The 22,550-nt window shown below is 38.1% G+C and overlaps 1 protein-coding gene across 1 annotated transcript in view; it reads left to right on the top strand.

Annotated features, from left to right (window-relative positions):
* Window positions 1-18,420, top strand: part of LOC117326791 (chromatin assembly factor 1 subunit B-like) — a 28,043-nt gene extending 9,623 nt beyond the window's left edge. The window contains exons 6-13 of the mRNA XM_033883516.1: window positions 1,073-1,176; window positions 1,737-1,833; window positions 4,023-4,307; window positions 7,337-7,437; window positions 9,013-9,064; window positions 10,285-10,410; window positions 11,688-11,886; window positions 15,090-18,420. Coding sequence (XP_033739407.1) covers window positions 1,073-1,176; window positions 1,737-1,833; window positions 4,023-4,307; window positions 7,337-7,437; window positions 9,013-9,064; window positions 10,285-10,410; window positions 11,688-11,886; window positions 15,090-15,350 — 1,225 coding nt within the window. The 3' untranslated portion in view covers window positions 15,351-18,420. The remainder of the gene's footprint in view (window positions 1-1,072; window positions 1,177-1,736; window positions 1,834-4,022; window positions 4,308-7,336; window positions 7,438-9,012; window positions 9,065-10,284; window positions 10,411-11,687; window positions 11,887-15,089) is intronic.
* The last annotated feature ends 4,130 nt before the right edge of the window (window positions 18,421-22,550 follow it).

Raw genomic sequence — 22,550 nt, 5'->3', positions numbered from 1 at the left:
ACCAGAATGTTTGTCTAGTTACCCACAAGGTTCTAAGGTAACCGGAAAGCTTAGTTAGTAATCCTCAAGGTTCTAAGGTAACCAGAATGTTTGTCTAGTCACCTACAAGGTTCTAAGGTAACCAGAATGTTTGTCTAGTTACCCACAAGGTTCTAAGGTAACCGGAAAGTTTCTCTAGTTACCCACAAGGTTCTAAGGTAACCAGAATGTTTGTCTAGTTACCCACAAGGTTCTAAGGTAACCAGAATGTTTGTCTAGTCACCCACAAGGTTCTAAGGTAACCAGAATGTTTGTCTAGTTACCCACAAGGTTCTAAGGTAACCGGAAAGTTTCTCTAGTTACCCACAAGGTTCTAAGGTAACCGGAAAGCTTAGTTAGTAATCCTCAAGGTTCTAAGGTAATGAGAAAGTTTGTCTAGTCACCCACAAGGTTCTAAGGTAACCAGAATGTTTGTCTAGTTACCCACAAGGTTCTAAGGTAACCGGAAAGTTTCTCTAGTTACCCACAAGGTTCTAAGGTAACCGGAAAGCTTAGTTAGTAATCCTCAAGGTTCTAAGGTAACCAGAATGTTTGTCTAGTCACCCACAAGGTTCTAAGGTAACCAGAATGTTTCTCTAGTTACCCACAAGGTTCTAAGGTAACCAGGATGTTTGTCTAGTTACCCACAAGGTTCTAAGGTAACCAGAATGTTTGTCTAGTCACCAACAAGATTCTAAGGTAACCAGAAAGTTTCTCTAGTTACCCACAAGGTTCTAAGGTAACCGGAAAGCTTAGTTAGTAATCCTCAAGGTTCTAAGGTAACGAGAAAGTTTGTCTAGTCACCCACAAGGTTCTAAGGTAACCAGAATGTTTCTCTAGTTACCCACAAGGTTCTAAGGTAACCGGAAAGTGTTTCTAGTTACCCACAAGGTTCTTAGGTAACCAGAAAGTTTTGTCAGTAATCCTGAAGTTTCTATAACTATGGTCGTATGGAATTTTTTATCTTAAATCATCGGTCTGTGTTACACTTTAATACCTATTTCATCTCAACAATACAATAACTAATTATATTTGAAATATTTATAACCTACAGGGGTCACCTTGAAGATATCTATGATTTGAGCTGGTCATCAGATGGCAAGTATATGATATCTGGGTCAGTGGACAACAGTGCTATACTCTGGGATCTTGTGAAAGGTAAGCCATTATAAAGGACGACACCATAGTGTCACAGGTAAGGTGTTGGTGCAGTTAATAAATTGTTAAAATTATGTAAATAGGTCAAATGATGTTTAAACCCTGATTAATTAATAAACCTTTCCCAAGGTGACTTTGATAACCCACAAGGTTCTGAGACAACCAAAATATTACTTTGTTAAAGTAAGGGACCTCTTTATCATTATATTCAAAATATTTAATTTGTATACCATTTATCCTTTTCAATTTCTTAAATATCTGGACCTCTTTATAGAATTTTTATTAAACACTTCAGCTCATCAGCAAACCCAAGAAAGGTCATGGGTGTATGTATTGTACACATATCTGTTTTAAACTGATCATAATGTAGTAATGTTTGGGGGAAGGGGGGGGGGGGGGGGGGGGATTGAAGATACAATATTTTACTGTGATGGTTTCTTACAATTTGTGATATGAGTTAAATTTTATTTCTTTATTCTGATCAAAATGTTATTAAGAAATACCAAACCATTCTATTGTACATGGGAAGTTAATTGTAACGTTGTAATCCTGCTTTTCAGACCAGAAGCTGGCCATGTTCAATGAACACAAGAGTTTTGTGCAGGGTGTGACCTTTGACCCCAAGAACGAGTTTGTGGCAACCTTATGTACAGACAGGTATGATGCTTATTAAACAAAGTAAATATAATTGCAAGCAGTCCATAACCTTTAACCAGCAAGTTTGGTGTCAAACTAATGAGCTTATAACTCTATTAAACTAACGAGCATAACTCTGTATTTAGAGGCCCTCAAGAACTGGGACCTGTTCTTTTAAGCAGGCTTCTTTGTCAGTGATTTAAATGTGATATTTTAGGCACAAATCTTGACAGACCTTCAAAAATTGATACAGGCCTCGTCTCAAAGCAACATTAAATATTGATACAGGTCTCGTCTCAAAGCAACATTAAATATTGATACAGGTCTCGTCTCAAAACAACATCAAATGTTGATACAGGTCTCGTCTCAAAACAACATCAAATGTTGATACAGGCCTCGTCTCAAAACAACATTAAATGTTGATACAGGCCTCGTCTCAAAACAACATCAAATGTTGATACAGGCCTCGTCTCAAAGCAACAATAAATGTTGATACAGGCCTCGTCTCAAAGCAACATCAAATGTTGATACAGGTCTCGTCTCGAAGCAACATCAAATCATTAAATCTGTCCTTATTTTCTGAGCAACTCAGGTTCATCAATCATATGGACTTACTAAAGGAAAATGATACAAATTTAACTGATAGCGGATGCACCAATCTGGATACGTGGGAGTCTAAACCAAGTCGTACAACTTCACTCTGTGATATATAGAGGACAAACCAATCGGGATACGTGGGAGTCTAAAACAAGTCATCAGACTTCACTTATGGATAATCAATCTGGATACTTGAGAGTCTAAAACATGTAATCCATCTTCTCTCTGTGATGGATAACCAATCTGGATACATGGGAGTCTAAAACAAGTCATCCGTCTTCATTCTGCGATGGATAGAGGGCAAACCAATTTGGATACGTGGGAGTCTTATAACAAGTCATCCTTCTTCACTCTGCGATGGATAGAGGGCAAGCCAATCGGGATACGTGGTAGTCTAAAACAAGTCATCCGACTTCACTGATGGATAACCAATCTGGATACTTGAGAGTCTAAAACATAATCCGTCTTCTCTCTGTGATGGATAACCAATCTGGATACGTGGGAGTCTAAAACAAGTCAACCGTCTTCACTCTGCGACGGATAGAGGGCAAACCAATCTGGATACGTGGTAGTCTAAAACAAGTCATCCGACTTCACTGATGGATAACCAATCTGGATACTTGAGAGTCTAAAACATGTAATCCGTCTTCTCTCTGTGATGGATAACCAATCTGAATACGTGGGAGTCTAAAACAAGTCATCCGTCTTCACTCTGCGATGGATAGAGGGCAAGCCAATCGGGATACGTGAGTCTGAAACAAGTCATCCGTCTTCATTCTGCGATGGATAGAGGGCAAACCAATCGGGATACGTGGGAGTCTAAAACAAGTCATCCGACTTCACTGATGGATAACCAATCTGGATACTTGAGATTCTAAAACATAATCCGTCTTCTCTCTGTGATGGATAACCAATCTGGATACGTGGGAGTCTAAAACAAGTCATCCGTCTTCACTCTGCGATGGATAGAGGGCAAACCAATCAGGATACGTGAGTCTGAAACAAGTCATCCGTCTTCATTCTGCGATGGATAGAGGTCAAACCAATCTGGATACGTGGTAGTCTAAAACAAGTCGTACGACTTCACTCTGCGATTGGTAGAGGGCAAACCATCGCAGAGTAAAACAAGTCATCCAAATTCAGTTGAAGAACAAAATTTTAAACATCGGAAAAACCTTATGATTAAAGAAAATCATGGTTGCTGAAATCAATTTGCTTTATAACTGACAAGATAATTTTATTGCTAAGGAACAAAATGTTCTGGAGCAAATCAGAATAATATCTTTAGATTTGGTTTGTTTTGGTTTGTTTTTGTTTAATGTCCTATTAACAGCCAGGGTCATTTAAGGACGTGCCAGGTTTTGGAAGGTGGAGGAAAGCCGAAGTACTCAGAGAAAAACCACTGGCCTACGGTCAGTACCTGGCAACTGCCCCACGTAGGTTTTGAACTCGCAACCCAGAGGTGGAGGGCTAGTGATAAAGTGTCGGGACACCTTAACCACTCGGCCACCGCGGCCCCAATACCTTTAGAAAAACATTGAAATGATGTAGAGATATAAATAGAATCACTATAAACACTTGTGTTAACATAATTAGTTTCCCTTTACTTTTAGGTCCTGTCGTATATACAGCATCTCCAATAAGAACTGTGTACAAAGCGTCTCCAAGATGACCCTTCCACAACCTCCGAAAGAAGAAGACACGGAAATTAAATCGGACGCTAAACCAGAGAAACCCAAGTCTTTCAGGATGTTTCACGACGATACTATGCGCTCTTTCTTTCGGAGATTGACATTTTCCCCTGATGGTGAGATTCTGATAACGCCGGCAGGGTGTATGGAGCTCGGAGATAAAGTGATCAACTCCACCTATATCTTCTCTAGACACAACTTTACCAAGTAAGTGTAAATAATTATCTTGATGTCATTGTAGGAAACATTAAGCTGATAAACTACTTTAAACCAGCAAATATTTATGAGAATTTTATTTTTGTGATGTTTGTATATATGTCCGTCACAAAAAAATAATCTCTGTGAACATGTTAACTCTTTCCGTACTCATTCTAATATCGTTGTCTCTGATGGAAGTGCGGCTGCTGGGTCGATCCTTTGCATGAGATGCTTTTCTGAGTACATGACTGTCACTGTTTTCTGAGTACATGGCAGTCACTGTTTTCTGTGTACATGGCAGTCACTGTTTTCTGAGCACATGGCAGTCACTGTTTTCTGTGTACATGGCAGTCACTGTTTTCTGAGCACATGGCAGTCACTGTTTTCTGAGTACATGGCAGTCACTGTTTTCTGTGTACATGGCAGTCACTGTTTTCTGAGCACATGACTCACTGTTTTCTGAGTACATGGCAGTCACTGTTTTCTGAGTACATGGCAGTCACTGTTTTCTGAGTACATGGCAGTCACTGTTTTCTGAGTACATGGCAGTCACTGTTTTCTGTGTACATGGCAGTCACTGTTTTCTGAGTACATGACAGTCACTGTTTTCTGAGTACATGGCAGTCACTGTTTTCTGTGTACATGGCAGTCACTGTTTTCTGAGTACATGGCAGTCACTGTTTTCTGTGTACATGGCAGTCACTGTTTTCTGAGTACATGGCAGTCACTGTTTTCTGAGTACATGGCAGTCACTGTTTTCTGTGTACATGGCAGTCACTGTTTTCTGAGCACATGGCAGTCACTGTTTTCTGGGTTGGGTAGATTACATTGGTTCAGAGCTAGAGATCATTCAAGTTTTTTTCCTTCATATCAGCTTTGGTTGCCATGACAGTTTACAAAAGTCCAACATGAACAATTAGAATTATTTCTATAAGTTGTAGCCCCAGGTAAGTTGTTGTATTTGACACCTGGACATTCTTAGCATCCCTAATCAACGCTTGACACAATGGCCTCTGTCTGAGATCACCAACACACCTGCACTCTCAATCAGAAAACAACAGAGGTTGAATCACCTTACCTGTGTTGATCATGGCTTGGGTCGTAACTGGCTGCTGACAAGTGGATAACATTATATGAATGTGTTTTGTTTTCGTGTTAATAGATATAAAAGATTTCCACTGAATTCATTTTGGCGTTTTGCAGCATGGTGCCGCAAATTGTTGATTGTAAGCGCTGATGTCGTAAGACTCATAAAGATTTTGTCAGACTGTTTGAAATTTCAATAGATCATACCTTAATTACATTCATATAGAAAACACATTACCCCTTGCATTTTCTTGCATCACATTCCGCAGAAATTTTTGTTCAAATGTGAGTTTTTGGACTGTATATAAAAAGCAGATCATGACCGTGCATTGACTGCGGATCATGTGACTGTCATGTGATGAGAACACGTTGGGAATACTTGTACTGGTGTTTATGAGAGCAAAGTTACACTACTGATGTTACATAAGATAGTTTCTGTTTGACATAATTTCTTAAAAGATGAAAGTGAAAGTAGAAATTTGCTGTGACCGTAATTATTGTCTACCGTACTCGATGCAGCTAGCAGTGAAGGCTTACCAGGTAATAATTGTTTGTTTATACAAGACTACACTCGCAGGGAATCAGTAATTATCTATTAATTTGTTGTTGATAATTCCACTCCAAGGCTGGTTTGAATGGTCCGACCTGGCAAATTTTGGACTCAAAATTCATGTAATTTTGCTAAATTTTTGGTTAAAAACAACAGTTGTAAAAACTGTTGAGTTGATTTTTAGGGTGTGTAAATTACATTGGTGATACATTAGATATTTCAAGTACACAGTTGTACACAGTAATTTGTTTGTTTACGTTGGTGATATTACAGATATTTCCAGTATACAGTTGTACACCGTAATTTGTTTGTTTACGTTGGTGATATTACAGATATTTCAAGTACACAGTTGTACACAGTAATTTGTTTGTTTACCTTGGTGATATTACAGATATTTCCAGTATACAGTTGTACACAGTTATTTGTTTGTTTACGTTGGTGATATTACAGATATTTCCAGTATACAGTTGTACACAGTAATTTGTTTGTTTACGTTGGTGATATTACAGATATTTCCAGTATACAGTTGTACACAGTTATTTGTTTGTTTACGTTGGTGATATTACAGATATTTCCAGTACACAGTTGTACACAGTAATTTGTTTGTTTACCTTGGTGATATTACAGATATTTCCAGTATACAGTTGTACACAGTAATTTGTTTGTTTACGTTGGTGATATTACAGATATTTCCAGTATACAGTTGTACACAGTAATTTGTTTGTTTACCTTGGTGATATTACAGATATTTCCAGTATACAGTTGTACACAGTAATTTGTTTGTTTACGTGGGTGATATTACAGATATTTCAAGTACACAGTTGTACACAGTAATTTGTTTGTTTACCTTGGTGATATTACAGATATTTCCAGTATACAGTTGTACACAGTTATTTGTTTGTTTACGTTGGTGATATTACAGATATTTCCAGTATACAGTTGTTTGTTTGTTTCAGGCCTGCTGTCTATCTACACATTTGTTTGTTTCAGGCCTGCTGTCTATCTACACATTTGTTTGTTTCAGGCCTGATGTCTATCTACACATTTGTCTGTTTCAGGCCTGCTGTCTATCTGCCCAGTTGTTTGTTTGTTTCAGGCCTGCTGTCTATCTACACATTTGTTTGTTTCAGGCCTGCTGTCTATCTACACATTTGTTTGTTTCAGGCCTGCTGTCTATCTACACATTTGTTTGTTTCAGGCCTGCTGTCTATCTACACATTTGTCTGTTTCAGGCCTGCTGTCTATCTACACATTTGTCTGTTTCAGGCCTGCTGTCTATCTACACATTTGTCTGTTTCAGGCCTGCTGTCTATCTACACATTTGTTTGTTTCAGGCCTGCTGTCTATCTACACATTTGTTTGTTTCAGGCCTGCTGTCTATCTACACATTTGTTTGTTTCAGGCCTGCTGTCTATCTGCCCAGTCCTAAAAAAGCCACGATATGTGCCAGGTGCAGCCCACTACTTTACCAACTTCGTAAAATTCATCGTAATGGAACAACAGGTATAAACTTGTCACTGACGCACTTCTCACATCTCATCTCACATTTAACATCTCATATAGCTAACATCTCGCACCTCACTTCTCACATCACACTTACAGAATATCTCTTCTCACATCTCGCATCTTACACATCTCTTCCCACACCTCACTTCTCACACCCCACTTCTCACACCTCACTTCTCACACCCCACTTCTCACACCCCACTTCTCACACATCTCTCATCTCACACCCCACTTCTCACATCTCGCATCTTACACATCTCTTCCCACACCTCACTTCTCACACCCCACTTCTCACACCTCACTTCTCACAACTCGCATCTTACACATCTCTTCCCACATCTCACTTTTCACACCCCACTTCTCACACCTCACTTCTCACACCTCACTTCTCACACCCCACTTCTCACACATCTCTCATCTCACACCCCACTTCTCACATCTCGCATCTTACACATCTCTTCCCACACCTCACTTCTCACACCCCACTTCTCACACCTCACTTCTCACACCCCACTTCTCACACATCTCTCATCTCACACCCCACATCTCACATATCATATCTCCCTTCTCATATCTCACATCTCATTTCTCTCATCTCACATCTTATCTTATTTTGGTTCATGTGAGGAATAAAGATAAATATCATGTATGGAAATTTATGTGTTGAGAACAAAAACAATGGACACCAAGTTAATTTGACCGGAAAGGTTTTTTTTTCATTCAGTAAATATCTTTCAATGTTTTAAACAATTCAGTAAACATCCCTCCATGTTTTAAACCATTCAGTAAACATCCCTCCATGTTTTAAACCATTCAGTAAACATCTCTCCATGTTTTAAACCATTCAGTAAACATCTCCATGTTTTAAACCATTCAGTAAACATCTCTCCATGTTTTTCATTCAGTAAACATCTCTCCATGTTTTAAACCATTCAGTAAACATCTCTCCATGTTTTAAACCATTCAGTGAACATCTCTCCATGTTTTTCATTCAGTAAACATCTCTCCATGTTTTTCATTCAGTAAACATCTCTCCATGTTTTAAACCATTCAGTAAACATCTCTCCATGTTTTAAACCATTCAGTGAACATCTCTCCATGTTTTTCATTCAGTAAACATCTCTCCATGTTTTTCATTCAGTAAACATCTCTCCATGTTTTTCATTCAGTAAACATCTCTCCATGTTTTTCATTCAGTAAACATCTCTCCATGTTTTTCATTCAGTAAACATCTCCATGTTTTTCATTCAGTAAACATCTCTCCATGTTTTAAACCATTCAGTGAACATCTCTCCATGTTTTTCATTCAGTAAACATCTCTCCATGTTTTTCATTCAGTAAACATCTCCATGTTTTTCATTCAGTAAACATCTCCATGTTTTTCATTCAGTAAACATCTCTCCATGTTTTAAACCATTCAGTAAACATCTCTCCATGTTTTTCATTCAGTAAACATCTCCATGTTTTTCATTCAGTAAACATCTCCATGTTTTTCATTCAGTTTGAGTTCGCAGGTCTTCAAATTATTAGAGTTTAAGATAACAATGACTTTAATTTTATTATCTTTTCCAGACCACACGAATAACAATTTAAAAGAATGGGAAAAATATACAACGCTATTCTGGTAAGATAATATACAACGCTATTCTGGTAAGATAATACCGTATTTGACCTAATAAGGGTGCAGGGCGCGGGTAATTGACAGTGGGGGCGCCCTTATTAAGATTAGTTATTCTGAAGTTTTATGAAACAGACTATACCTTATAGCAGAATACCCTAGATTGTGGAAACGGTAAAATATTCAGTCATAAAAATATTCCAGATGAAAATATCTATTCATTATCATATATTAAGCTTAAACATCACTTGAATACTCCTGTAAACTTGTAAACCATGCCAGCTGATCTTTAGACCAGAGAACGTGTGTTCCACCATTTATGTTCAAATGGAACTCTTTTGTGTTCTATTTATAGAAACAGGTGATTTCCCAGATCATATCAGACATCGTTTTCTTTGACCTAATAATTGATTTACAATGTCTTTTACTAGCTTTCTGTTCTGAACAAAAGTTATTTATCAACAAGAATGAAGTCTTTACTTTATCTTCAAATAAAGATGGTAAGTTATTATTTGTATGTGTGTTTAGTTTTGGGTGCTCTTTGCACTGACATGTCATCTGTAGCCTGTAGGAATACACAAAATGTGGCGAAAACATGTGTTCCAGTTACTTAATTTGCTGAAGAAAATTGAACACATAAAGTAGCAAAATATTTCACATGAATTATTACTTTTGAACACCATTTTGACACCATTTTGACACCCAGTCAAAGATGTATTTCCTTGAAAAAAGGTAGGGGCGCCCTTATTAGGGCAGGCGCCCTTATTAGGTCAAATACGGTATACAACGCTATTCTGGTAAGATAATATACAACGCTATTCTGGTAAGATGATACACAGCATTTTATTCTGGTAAGATAAAAACATCTTGTCTGAAATAAGATATGATTTAAACATTTATTTGATTCATGAATAAGATTTGCATGAACTTAAAGCTGAATTGTACATTTTCATGGAAATCAAAGGGTTCAGGACCAGTCTGAGTACTAGTGAAGTAATAGTTACGAGTTTTCCCTGATTTTCTTCACATCTTTGGTCAATGAATTTTATTACAGTAAACAGGGCACTGTGTTTCTATTGGTCGTGACAGGTTAGAACGCATGATCTACAAAGGTTACAACATTTTCTGGGAATCTGATTCTGTGACTTTTATTAATTCTGTGTTTTTGTACGAGTTTTTCGGGGAATCTGATTCTGTGACGTTTATTGATATGTTTTTGCCAACAGTCTGCCCTACAGGATAGTATTCGCTGTAGGGACGGAGGACTCCATCATTCTGTATGACACACAACAGACGACACCGTTCGGATACATCAGTAATATACATTACCACCAACTCAGTGACTTAGCCTGGTAAGTTATACGGGAGGTTTGGAATGTTACATTTACCATCTCTATAAAAGGTCTGTATGATGTGTGAAATCAACAGTGATGTCATTATCAAATCTCTTATGGGAGTGATGTCATTATCAAATCTCTTATGGGAGTGATGTCATCAAATCTCTTACAAAAGTGATGTCATTATCAAATCTCTTATGGGAGTGATGTCATCAAATCTCTTATGGGAGTGATGTCATTATCAAATCTCTTATGGGAGTGATGTCATTATCAAATCTCTTATGGGAGTGATGTCATTATCAAATCTCTTAAGGGAGTGATGTCATCAAATCTCTTACAAGAGTGATGTCATTATCAAAGCTCTTATGGGAGTGATGTTGTTATCAAAGCTCTTACGAGAGTGATGTCATTATCAAATCTCTTACGAGAGTGATGTCATTATCAAATCTCTTATGAGAGTGATGTCATTATCAAATCTCTTACGAGTGTGATGTCATTATCAAATCTCTTACGAGTGTGATGTCATTATCAAATCTCATGAGAGTGATGTCATTATCAAATCTCTTATGGGAGTGATGTCATTATCAAATCTCTTATGAAAGTGATGTCATTATCAAATCTCTTACGAGTGTGATGTCATTATCAAATCTCTTACGAGAGTGATGTCATTATCAAATCTCTTATGGGAGTGATGTCATCAAATCTCTTATGGGAGTGATGTCATTATCAAATCTCTTATGGGAGTGATATCATTATCAAATCTCTTACGAGTGTGATGTCATTATCAAATCTCTTATGAAAGTGATGTCATTATCAAATCTCTTACGAGTGTGATGTCATTATCAAATCTCATGAGAGTGATGTCATTATCAAATCTCTTATGGGAGTGATGTCATTATCAAATCTCTTACGAGAGTGATGTCATTATCAAATCTCTTATGAGAGTGATGTCATTATCAAATCTCTTACGAGAGTGATGTCATTATCAAATCTCTTATGGGAGTGATGTCATTATCAAATCTCTTATGGGAGTGATGTCATAATCAAATCTCTTATGAGAGTGATGTCATTATCAAATCAGTGTATCAGACTTTCATTTCACTTCATTAAAAGTCAAACTGAATTTTCTCATTTCCTGACCAATTCATTTCATGAAACATTTCAATAAAAAAAAAAAAACAAGTTGGAAATGAGATCATTATGAGGATAGATTAATTGGTAAGTAATATAAAGACTGATTTTAAGCATAGACAGAAAATGAAATTCACAAGAATTGTTTTTCCCTGTTGAAGGTCTTCAGACGGTCGATTCCTGTTTGTTAGTTCCACGGATGGCTACTGTACCATGGTGGTATTTGACGAGGGAGAGATCGGAGAAGTGTATGTACCAGAGGAAGCGTCCGATCCATCAGCGTTGGACAGTACCAGTGTCAATACCAAAGAGGAGAAACAATCACAGCCTAGTCCTGCCCCCTCCTCCAATAGTTCCCGAGTAAGTATGGACCACGGCCTAGTCCTGCCCCACCCCTCCAATAGTTCCCGAGTAAGTATGGACCACGGCCTAGTCCTGCCCCCTCCTCCAATAGTTCCCGAGTAAGTATGGACCACGGCCTAGTCCTGCCCCCTCCTCCAATAGTTCCCGAGTAAGTATGGACCACGGCCTAGTCCTGCCCCCTCCTCCAATAGTTCCTGAGTATGTATGGACCACGGCCTAGTACGGCCCCCTCCTCCAATAGTTCCTGAGTAAGTATGGACCCCGGCCTAGTCCTGCCCCCTCCTCCAATAGTTCCCGAGTAAGTATGGACCACGGCCTAGTCCTGCCCCCTCCTCCAATAGTTCCCGAGTAAGTATGGACCACGGCCTAGTCCTATCCCCTCCTCCAATAGTTTCCGAGTAAGTATGGACCACGGCCTAGTCATGCCCCCCTCCCCCAATAGTTCCTGAGTAAGTATGGACCACGGCCTAGTCCTGCCCCCTCCTCCAATAGTTCCCGAGTAAGTATGGACCACGGCCTAGTCCTCCCCCTCCTCCAATAGTTCCCGAGTAAGTATGGACCCCGGCCTAGTCCTGCCCCCTCCTCCAATAGTTCCCGAGCAAGTATGGACCCCGGCCTAGTCCTGCCCCCCTCCCCAATAGTTCCCGAGCAAGTATGGACCACGGCCTAGTCCTGCCCCCTCCTCCAATAGTTTCCGAGTAAGTATGGACCACGGCCTAGTCCTGCCCCCTCCTCCAATAGTTCCTGAGTAAGTATGGACCACAGCCTATCATCCACAAAGTCAATGAACCAGTTTGTTTTGATTAATATTATTTTATTGACATTCCGTTGGCAGGCAGATCATTATAATGTGTTATTGGCTTTAACTCTAATTAAATGAATGTTCAGTTAATTAAATCATTATGTTTTAGAAATTCTGCCATTATCTGATCAAATAGCTGACTTTTAGGTTATTTTTAACAAAAAACTTCCTGTGAAATGGGAAAAAAAAAATCTACATTTTCATTCTTGAAATGTGCCTTTATTAAGTGCATCTTCACTATGAAAAATACTACATAACTGTGATACTGCTTTCTCCCCTTAATACCATATGTAGATTTAAGAAATTTCTATTGCTTCCTCCCCTTAATACCGTAGATGTAAGAGATTTCTATCGCTTCCTCCCCTTAATACTGTAGATGTTAGAGATTTCCATTGCTTCCTCCCCTTAATACTGTAGATGTTAGAGATTTCTATTGCTCCTCCAGTTAATACTGTAGATGTAAGAGATTAAGAGATTTCCATTGCTTTCTCTACTTAATACTGTAGATGTAAGAGATTTAGAGATTTCTATTGCTTCCTCCCCTTAATACTGTAGATGTAAGAGATTTCTATTGCTTCCTCCTCTTAATACCGTAGATGTAAGAGATTTCTATTGCTTCCTCCTCTTAATACCGTAGATGTAAGAGATTTCCATTGCTTCCTCCCCTTAATACTGTAGATATAAGAGATTTAGAGATTTCTATTACTTCCTCCCCTTAATACCGTAGATGTAAGAGATTTCTATTGCTTCCTCCCCTTAATACTGTAGATGTAAGAGATTTCTATCGCTTCCTCCCCTTAATACTGTAGATGTTAGAGATTTCCATTGCTTCCTCCCCTTAATACTGTAGATGTTAGAGATTAAGAGATTTCCATTACTTCCCCCCCCTTAATACTGTAGATGTATGAGATTTAGAGATTTCTATTACTTCCTCCCCTTAATACCGTAGATGTAAGAGATTTCTATTGCTTCCTCCCCTTAATACCGTAGATGTAAGAGATTTCTATTGCTTCCTCCTCTTAATACCGTAGATGTAAGAGATTTCTATTGCTTCCTCCCCTTAATACCGTAGATGTAAGAGATTTCTATTGCTTCCTCCTCTTAATACCGTAGATGTAAGAGATTTCTATTGCTTCCTCCCCTTAATACCGTAGATGTAAGAGATTTCTATTGCTTCCTCCCCTTAATACCGTAGATGTAAGAGATTTCTATTGCTTCCTCCCCTTAATACCGTAGATGTAAGAGATTTCTATTGCTTCCTCCTCTTAATACCGTAGATGTAAGAGATTTCTATTGCTTCCTCCCCTTAATACCGTAGATGTAAGAGATTAAGAGATTTCTATTACATCCTCCCCTTAATACTGTAGATGTAAGAGATTTCCATTACTTCCTCCCCTTAATACTGTAGATGTAAGAGATTTCTATCGCTTCCTCCTCTTAATACCGTAGATGTAAGAGATTTCTATTGCTTCCTCCTCTTAATACCGTAGATGTAAGAGATTTCTATTGCTTCCTCCCCTTAATACCGTAGATGTAAGAGATTTCTATCGCTTCCTCCTCTTAATACCGTAGATGTAAGAGATTTCTATTGCTTCCTCCCCTTAATACCGTAGATGTAAGAGATTTCTTTTGCTTCCTCCCCTTAATACCGTAGATGTAAGAGATTTCCATTACTTCCTCCCCTTAATACCGTAGATGTAAGAGATTTAGAGATTTCTATTACTTCCTCCCCTTAATACTGTAGATGTAAGAGATTTCCATTACTTCCTCCCCTTAATACCGTAGATGTAAGAGATTTCCATTGCTTTCTCTACTTAATACTGTAGATGTAAGAGATTTCCATTGCTTTCTCTACTTAATACTGTAGATGTAAGAGATTTCCATTACTTCCTCCCCTTAATACCGTAGATGTAAGAGATTTCCATTGCTTTCTCTACTTAATACTGTAGATGTAAGAGATTTCTATTGCTTCCTCCCCTTAATACTGTAGATGTAAGAGATTTCTATTACTTCCTCCCCTTAATACCGTAGATGTTAGAGATTTCTATTGCTTCCTCCCCTTAATACCGTAGATGTTAGAGATTTCTATTGCTTTCTCTACTTAATACCGTAGATGTTAGAGATTAAGAGATTTCTATTACTTTCTCCCCTTAATACCGTAGATGTAAGAGATTAAGAGATTTCTATTGCTTTCTCTACTTAATACCGTAGATGTTAGAGATTAAGAGATTTCTATTACTTCCTCCCCTTAATACCGTAGATGTTAGAGATTAAGAGATTTCTATTGCTTCCTCCCATTCTTTTCCATGGTAATAGATTACTGTGTTGTGTTTAGATGTAACATGATTTTTGTGTTGTGTCTAGTTGTAACATGAGGTTTGTTATATTTTTACATCAGAGTGAAGACCCTATAACCATGGAGACCGATTCCTGTAGCAGTGATCTAAAACTGATTCTGGAAACGTCTAACGATGATCTACCAAAAGACTGTCAGGACGATAGTGACGTGGTCACTCCTGTTGACAAAGTGTCACCCAGTGCTCCGTCCCTCCCAGCTGATGGAGACAAGCCGAAAACCTCTATATCTGGCCTGAACATCCGATCTTCGTCTGGACGGCGGATACAACTAACTACGCTGTCACTGAACAAACCCAAGTGACAAAGATGAATTCATTCTAGGGATAATCAACAACAAATTCTTCCTAGCCGGGATATTTTCAAAAATATTCGAACTTCAGTGTGAAAATTTCTTGCATAAGGATTCAAGGTGTGTTTCATCATGATCAGCAGACAAAAAGAAAACCGTGAAAATATTCACTTTTCTAAACTTTTGATTTTAACCAGGAACCAGGAAGTAGGTGGAAGGATTATTGAGAAAGGAATGTTTTTGAAAACACAATCCTCGTAGCACTTTGTATGACATACATACAGATAGCAGGAAAAGACAAATCTCGTGGTAGGAAGGGACAAACCTCGTAGTAGGAAAAGACAAACCTCGTAGTAGGAAAAGACAAATCTCGTAGCACTGACAAACCTTGAGTAGGAAAAGACAAACCTCATAGCACTGACAAACCTTGTAGTAGGAAAAGACAAACCTCATAGCACTGCCAAACCTTGAGTAGGAAAAGACAAACCTTATAGCACTGACAAACCTTGAGTAGGAAAAGACAAATTTCTTAGTAGGAAAAGACGAACCTCGTAGCACTGACAAACCTCGTAGCAGTGACAAACCTATTTCAGATAGTAGGATAATTGCTTATCACGTCACATATTCTGTTTTCTCAAAATCTACTTCAGAAGTGAAATGTCAAAATATTCACATTGCTGAACAGGTGTTTATAAATTTATTTTTTTAACGGTATCGGGCAAAATTGGAATTTGAGTCTATTCCTTCTTTTTTTCTTGCTAAGTTCCAAGGAATGAATTCTTTTCATAAGGAAATCTGAAGGTTTTGCCAATTCCAATCCCTTTTACGTTTCTATTTGACAGAATCTGTCTGCATTTTGGCAGGACCATGCTTTCTGCGTTCCGCCATTTTGTATTGACATTTAACCCGCCCGTTGCATTGTGGGACTAATTTGCATAGAAACTTGCTCCGTCGGACCCAGTTATCATTTTTTGGAATTTCCCCTATACTTTCATAAATACACATTTTCCTCAAGTTTTTGATTCACGATAATTTGATAGGTATATATTAATCCTGAAAACTGTAAAGAGGTCTAAATGTAAACATATATATATATTCTTTGGGAGTTTGGGGCTTTAAAAACTTGGTTGTGTGCTAAGTTTATGGTTTAAAGGTGTTAAGTTCAAAGGTCAATTCACCTTAATTCTGTCAAGTATAAAGTGTTAACATACTAGTAGTGCTGACTTAGACGTTCGGGGCCGCAGTGGCCGAGTGGTTAAGGTGTCCCGACACTTTATCACTAGCCCTCCACCTTTGGGTTGCTAGCTCGAAACCTACGTGGGACAGTTGCCAGGTACTGACCGTAGGCCGGTGGTTTTTCTCCAGGTAGTCCGGCTTTCCTCCATCTCCAAAACCTCAAAACAAACCAAACCAAACTTAAGACGTTCTCAACCATCATTGATAAAATTCCATTATTAACTCGTAAATGTTCACCACATACTTAGGGACTGATCCAGTATATTTAACATAACTTTGTCACAAAAACGGCAGGGACTGATCCAGTATATTTAACATAACTTTGTCACAAGAACGGCGTACAGTTTTCTTTGTATATTTTGAGAAAAATATCTATATATTTGGAATGCTGGTTTCAGATTTATTCCAAGCTTTGAAGATCTTGGTTTGAATTTATTGGAAACGATATACATGTTTACATGTATTTACAGCAATCAATATTTTCCATAATTGTATATTTTATATTTTTATATTTCATCAAATATTAGATTTTTTTAAAACATGTGAATTGATAGATGTTTTTGGATTGGTATGATGGAACAAACAAGATTTAATCTTTCATTAAATTTTCTTCCAGGTCTAATATTATCCTCGAGACTCGGGTTTTGAGCATTACTTTACCAATGTTTGAGTATTACACAAAGCTTACCACAGGCGCCTGGTAACCTCTAACTTCTTATAGACAAATTTGAGCATATTAAACTTTTCAATCACATTTAAATGTTCGATGGTGTCACTATAATACCTCTATCTCAAAAATTCATCATGAAAATAAATTAAAACATGGGACTGATAGAGACTGCCCAGTATATAAACAGTATGGTGTTTTCTTCGTCTGTACAGTATTTCACACTTTAAACAGCCCGCCCTGTCAATGTTCGTTATCTTGGTGTGAATTAGTAACTGTTTATATCGGACATATCATCTTGCACTTTAAGTACAGTTGTCATCAAGTTTAGAGTTATAAATAAAGGCATGATTTAATATTTCCTTCCGTCCAGAATCGGACAGAACAAGCATCAAAACAGTGCTTAGGAAATGAGAGGTCACAGTCAGTGAAATAATGTCGGATTATAGATCGGCCGACCAGCGGTCTCTTATATCGTGTTTAACCATTGTTTTCATTCTGCCTTTTGAAACTAATGACTTTTTACCCGCAGTAAGATAGATATACATTGGGGCCGGGTTGGCCAAGTGTTTAAAACCTGCCACGTCCTTTAATGACCCCTGGCCGTTAATAGGACGTTAAACAAAAACAAAGATATACATTGTAGGACCAAAAAGAACTAGGAAGTACCATGATCTTTCTAGAATCTCCTGTGAATCTAAACTCAAAACTTCATAAAAATTGATGAAGTGGAGGTTTTTGATAATTACTGAGCATTTTAGAGTATTTTTTAAAAACATTTTATTAAAGAAAGTCAACTGGATGAGATAACACAGCATGTACAAATCATCCCAACAAGTAAATTAAAGTGCTATTTATATACTGACCTTCAACTGACCTTGACCTTTGTCTATCTGGTAGTATACGAAGGGAATACACATCCTATAACCACGTTATCAGATCATTAATACGTTTAGCACATTTTCAGAGAATTACTTTCTTCATCGTCCTATATAGTTTTCACAGGAACTGCTAACTTATTTGACTGTAAATATTCGAGAATCTGAATCTATACCACAAAGGATTTAAAACATTTTAAAAATGATGTTATTGACTTTATATTGACGATTACAATGCCAAGGTTTTTGGTGTGTCATGTCATTTCAGAGATTCTCAAATAAATATATAGTTTGTATATAAATATATGTGTTGTTTTTTTAATGATGATTTTATCTACTATATAGCAGGTCCAGTGTGAACTGCCATATTGATACTGTTCCTCTTTTAAAGGAGCAAGTCTGCCCTTCAAACTTGGTTTAATTCTTCAATAAAAGTTCGGATGTCTCGAGTCTGCCCTTCAAACTTGATTTAATTCTCCTTCCATAAGAGTGCGGAGGTCTCGAGTCTGCCCTTCAAACTTGATTTAATTCTCCTTCCATAAGAGTGCGAAGGTCTCAAGTCTGCCCTTCAAACTTGATTTAATTCTCCTTCCATAAGAGTGCGAAGGTCTCAAGTCTGCCCTTCAAACTTGATTTAATTCTCCTTCCATAAGAGTGCGAAGGTCTCAAGTCTGCCCTTCAAACTTGATTTAATTCTCCTTCCATAAGAGTGCGGAGGTCTCAAGTCTGCCCTTCAAACTTGATTAATTCTCCTTCCATAAGAGTGCGGAGGTCTCAAGTCTGCCCTTCAAACTTGATTTAATTCTCCTTCCATAAGAGTTCGAAGGTCTCAAGTCTGCCCTTCAAACTTGATTTAATTCTCCTTCCATAAGAGTTCGAAGGTCTCGAGTCTGCCCTTCAAACTTGATTTAATTCTCCTTCCATAAGAGTGCGAAGGTCTCGAGTCTGCCCTTCAAACTTGATTTAATTCTCCTTCCATAAGAGTTCGAAGGTCTCAAGTCTGCCCTTCAAACTTGGTTTAAATCTCCTTCCATAAGAGTGCGAAGGTCTCAAGTCTGCCCTTCAAACTTGATTTAATTCTCCTTCCATAAGAGTTCGAAGGTCTCAAGTCTGCCCTTCAAACTTGGGTTTGAATCTCCTTCCATAAAAGTTTGGAAAACGTCTGTACCTTATCTATAACCGGAGGACCATATTATGACAATGAGGCTGTCTGATTTCATTGGTTAGTTGGTCCTGTTAATCAAACTCTTGTCTGTAAGAGATCAAGCATGAGGTTGAATGAGATTATTCAATAGTTTCCTCTCATCTCTTGTATTGCACTGTTAGCTCAGTCAATTTTATTTTAGTTTTGTGATATAAACACCAAAATGATACCTTCAAAAAGTTCAACAAGAGGCCCAATGGGCCTGTAATGCTCACCTGGCTCTACGGCAACTTTGAAATTGATCTAGGTCATTTCTGCAGATATGTTGATTACCATTTTATTCAAATATCAAGAGTAGAATGGGTTTTTTCATGTCAATAAATTTTCTACTTGTCCTTCATTCCAGTATACTATTTGCCTCCGAGTCTCTTGGCTATCGAAAAATCATTGTTTAAAGATTTAAGCCTATTTGACCCCTGTGACCTTTAATGTAGGCCAAGGTCATTTATTTGAACAAACTTGGTAGCCTTTCATCCCAGTATCCTACATGCCTAATATCAAGTCCCTGGGCTTCTTGGTTATTGAGAAATTGTTATTTTTTTTGGTCTATTTGACCCATGTGGCCTTGAATGAAGGTCAAGGTCATTCATTTGAACAAACTTGGTTACCCTTCACCCCAGCATGCTACAGGCCCAATATCAACTCCCTGGGCCTCTTAGTTATTAAGAAGAAGTTGTTTAAAGGAAAAGGTTGAAGACGGACACCGCATCATGTCATAAGCTCACTTACCCTTCCGGCAGGTGAGCTAATAAAATCAACAAAAGATGGAAAAGATTTGATGCTCGATCCACATTGGTGGCGTGGACATAAAAAATAATAAAGCAAATGAAAAATGTACTTTTTAATTTCTTTCTCTATTTGCCTGAACAAAAAAGAATCTCCATATATAGAGACATTATAATAACAGCATAATTTTAAAATTCTAACATAAAGTTGGCTTAGATACAGGACAAACAATGTAAATATGGCATACGGGACAGGGCACCCAAAACATCCTCATCTGGTGATCATTAATATGGGCTTATACAGAAAACCTGATACATTACTTCCAGAAAAAATGGATACAAATCAACAGTTAACTTCTTATTAAAATTCAGCACATAATCTATAATCATACGAATGGCTAGTATGTCAGGTAGTTGTACCAGAATGACTAGTACCATATGTCCGATAGTTGTACCAGAATGACTAGTACCATATGTCCGATAGTTGTACCAGAATGACTAGTACCATATGTCCAATAGTTGGACCAAAATGACCAGTATGTCCAATAGTTGGACCAGAATGACTAGTATGTCCGATAGTTGGACCAGAATGACTAGTATGTCAGATAGTTGGACCAGAATGACTAGTATGTCCGATAGTTGGACCAGAATGACTAGTATGTCCGATAGTTGGACCAGAATGACTAGTATGTCAGATAGTTGGACCAGAATGACTAGTATGTCAGATAGTTGGACCAGAATGACTAGTATGTCCGATAGTTGGACCAGAATGACTAGTATGTCAGATAGTTGGACCAGAATGACTAGTATGTCAGATAGTTGTACCAGAATGACGAGTATGTCCGATAGTTGTACCAGAATGACTAGTTTGTCAGATAGTTGGACCAGAATGACTAGTATGTCCGATAGTTGGACCAGAATGACTAGTATGTCAGATAGTTGGACCAGAATGACTAGTATGTCCGATAGTTGGACCAGAATGACTAGTATGTCAGATAGTTGTACCAGAATGACTAGTATGTCCGATAGTTGGACCAGAATGACTAGTATGTCCGATAGTTGTACCAGAATGACTAGTATGTCAGATAGTTGGACCAGAATGACTAGTATGTCCGATAGTTGGACCAGAATGACTAGTATGTCCGATAGTTGTACCAGAATGACTAGTTTGTCAGATAGTTGGACCAGAATGACTAGTATGTCCGATAGTTGGACCAGAATGACTAGTATGTCAGATAGTTGGACCAGAATGACTAGTATGTCCGATAGTTGGACCAGAATGACTAGTATGTCAGATAGTTGTACCAGAATGACTAGTATGTCCGATAGTTGGACCAGAATGACTAGTATGTCAGATAGTTGGACCAGAATGACTAGTTTGTCAGATAGTTGGACCAGAATGACTAGTATGTCAGATAGTTGGACCAGAATTACTAGTATGTCCGATAGTTGGACCAGAATGACTAGTTTGTCAGATAGTTGGACCAGAATGACTAGTATGTCAGATACTTGGACCAGAATGACTAGTATGTCCGATAGTTGGAACAGAATTACTAGTATGTCCGATAGTTGGACCAGAATGACTAGTTTGTCAGATAGTTGGACCAGAATGACTAGTATGTCAGATACTTGGACCAGAATGACTAGTATGTCCGATAGTTGGAACAGAATGACTAGTATGTAAGATAGTTGTACCAGAATGACTAGTATGTCAGATAGTTGTACCAGAATTACTAGTATGTCCGATAGTTGGACCAGAATGACTAGTATGTCAGATAGTTGTACCAGAATGACTAGTATGTCAGATAGTTGGACCAGAATGACTAGTTTGTCAGATAGTTGGACCAGAATGGCTAGTATGTCCGATAGTTGGACCAGAATGACTAGTATGTCCGATAGTTGTACCAGAATGACTAGTATGTCCGATAGTTGGGCCAGAATGACTAGTATGTCCGATAGTTGTACCAGAATGACTAGTATGTCAGATAGTTGGACCAGAATGACTAGTATGTCCGATAGTTGTACCAGAATGACTAGTATGTCCGATAGTTGGACCAGAATGACTAGTATGTCAGATAGTTGGACCAGAATGACTAGTATGTCAGATAGTTGGACCAGAATGACTAGTATGTCCGATAGTTGGACCAGAATGACGAGTATGTCCGATAGTTGTACCAGAATGACTAGTATGTCCGATAGTTGGACCAGAATGACTAGTATGTCAGATAGTTGTACCAGAATGACTAGTATGTCCGATAGTTGTACCAGAATGACTAGTATGTCAGATAGTTGTACCAGAATGACTAGTATGTCAGATAGTTGTACCAGAATGACTAGTATGTCCGATAGTTGGACCAGAATGACTAGTATGTCAGATAGTTGTACCAGAATGACTAGTATGTCCGATAGTTGCACCAGAATGACTAGTATGTCCGATAGTTGGACCAGAATGACTAGTATGTCAGATAGTTGTACCAGAATGACTAGTATGTCCGATAGTTG

This window comes from Pecten maximus, chromosome 5 (assembly GCF_902652985.1).
Source record: "Pecten maximus chromosome 5, xPecMax1.1, whole genome shotgun sequence".
Taxonomy (NCBI): Eukaryota; Metazoa; Mollusca; class Bivalvia; order Pectinida; family Pectinidae; genus Pecten; species Pecten maximus.
The sequence above is the reverse complement of the archived record's forward strand: the minus strand, read 5'-3'. Positions and strand labels throughout refer to the sequence as shown.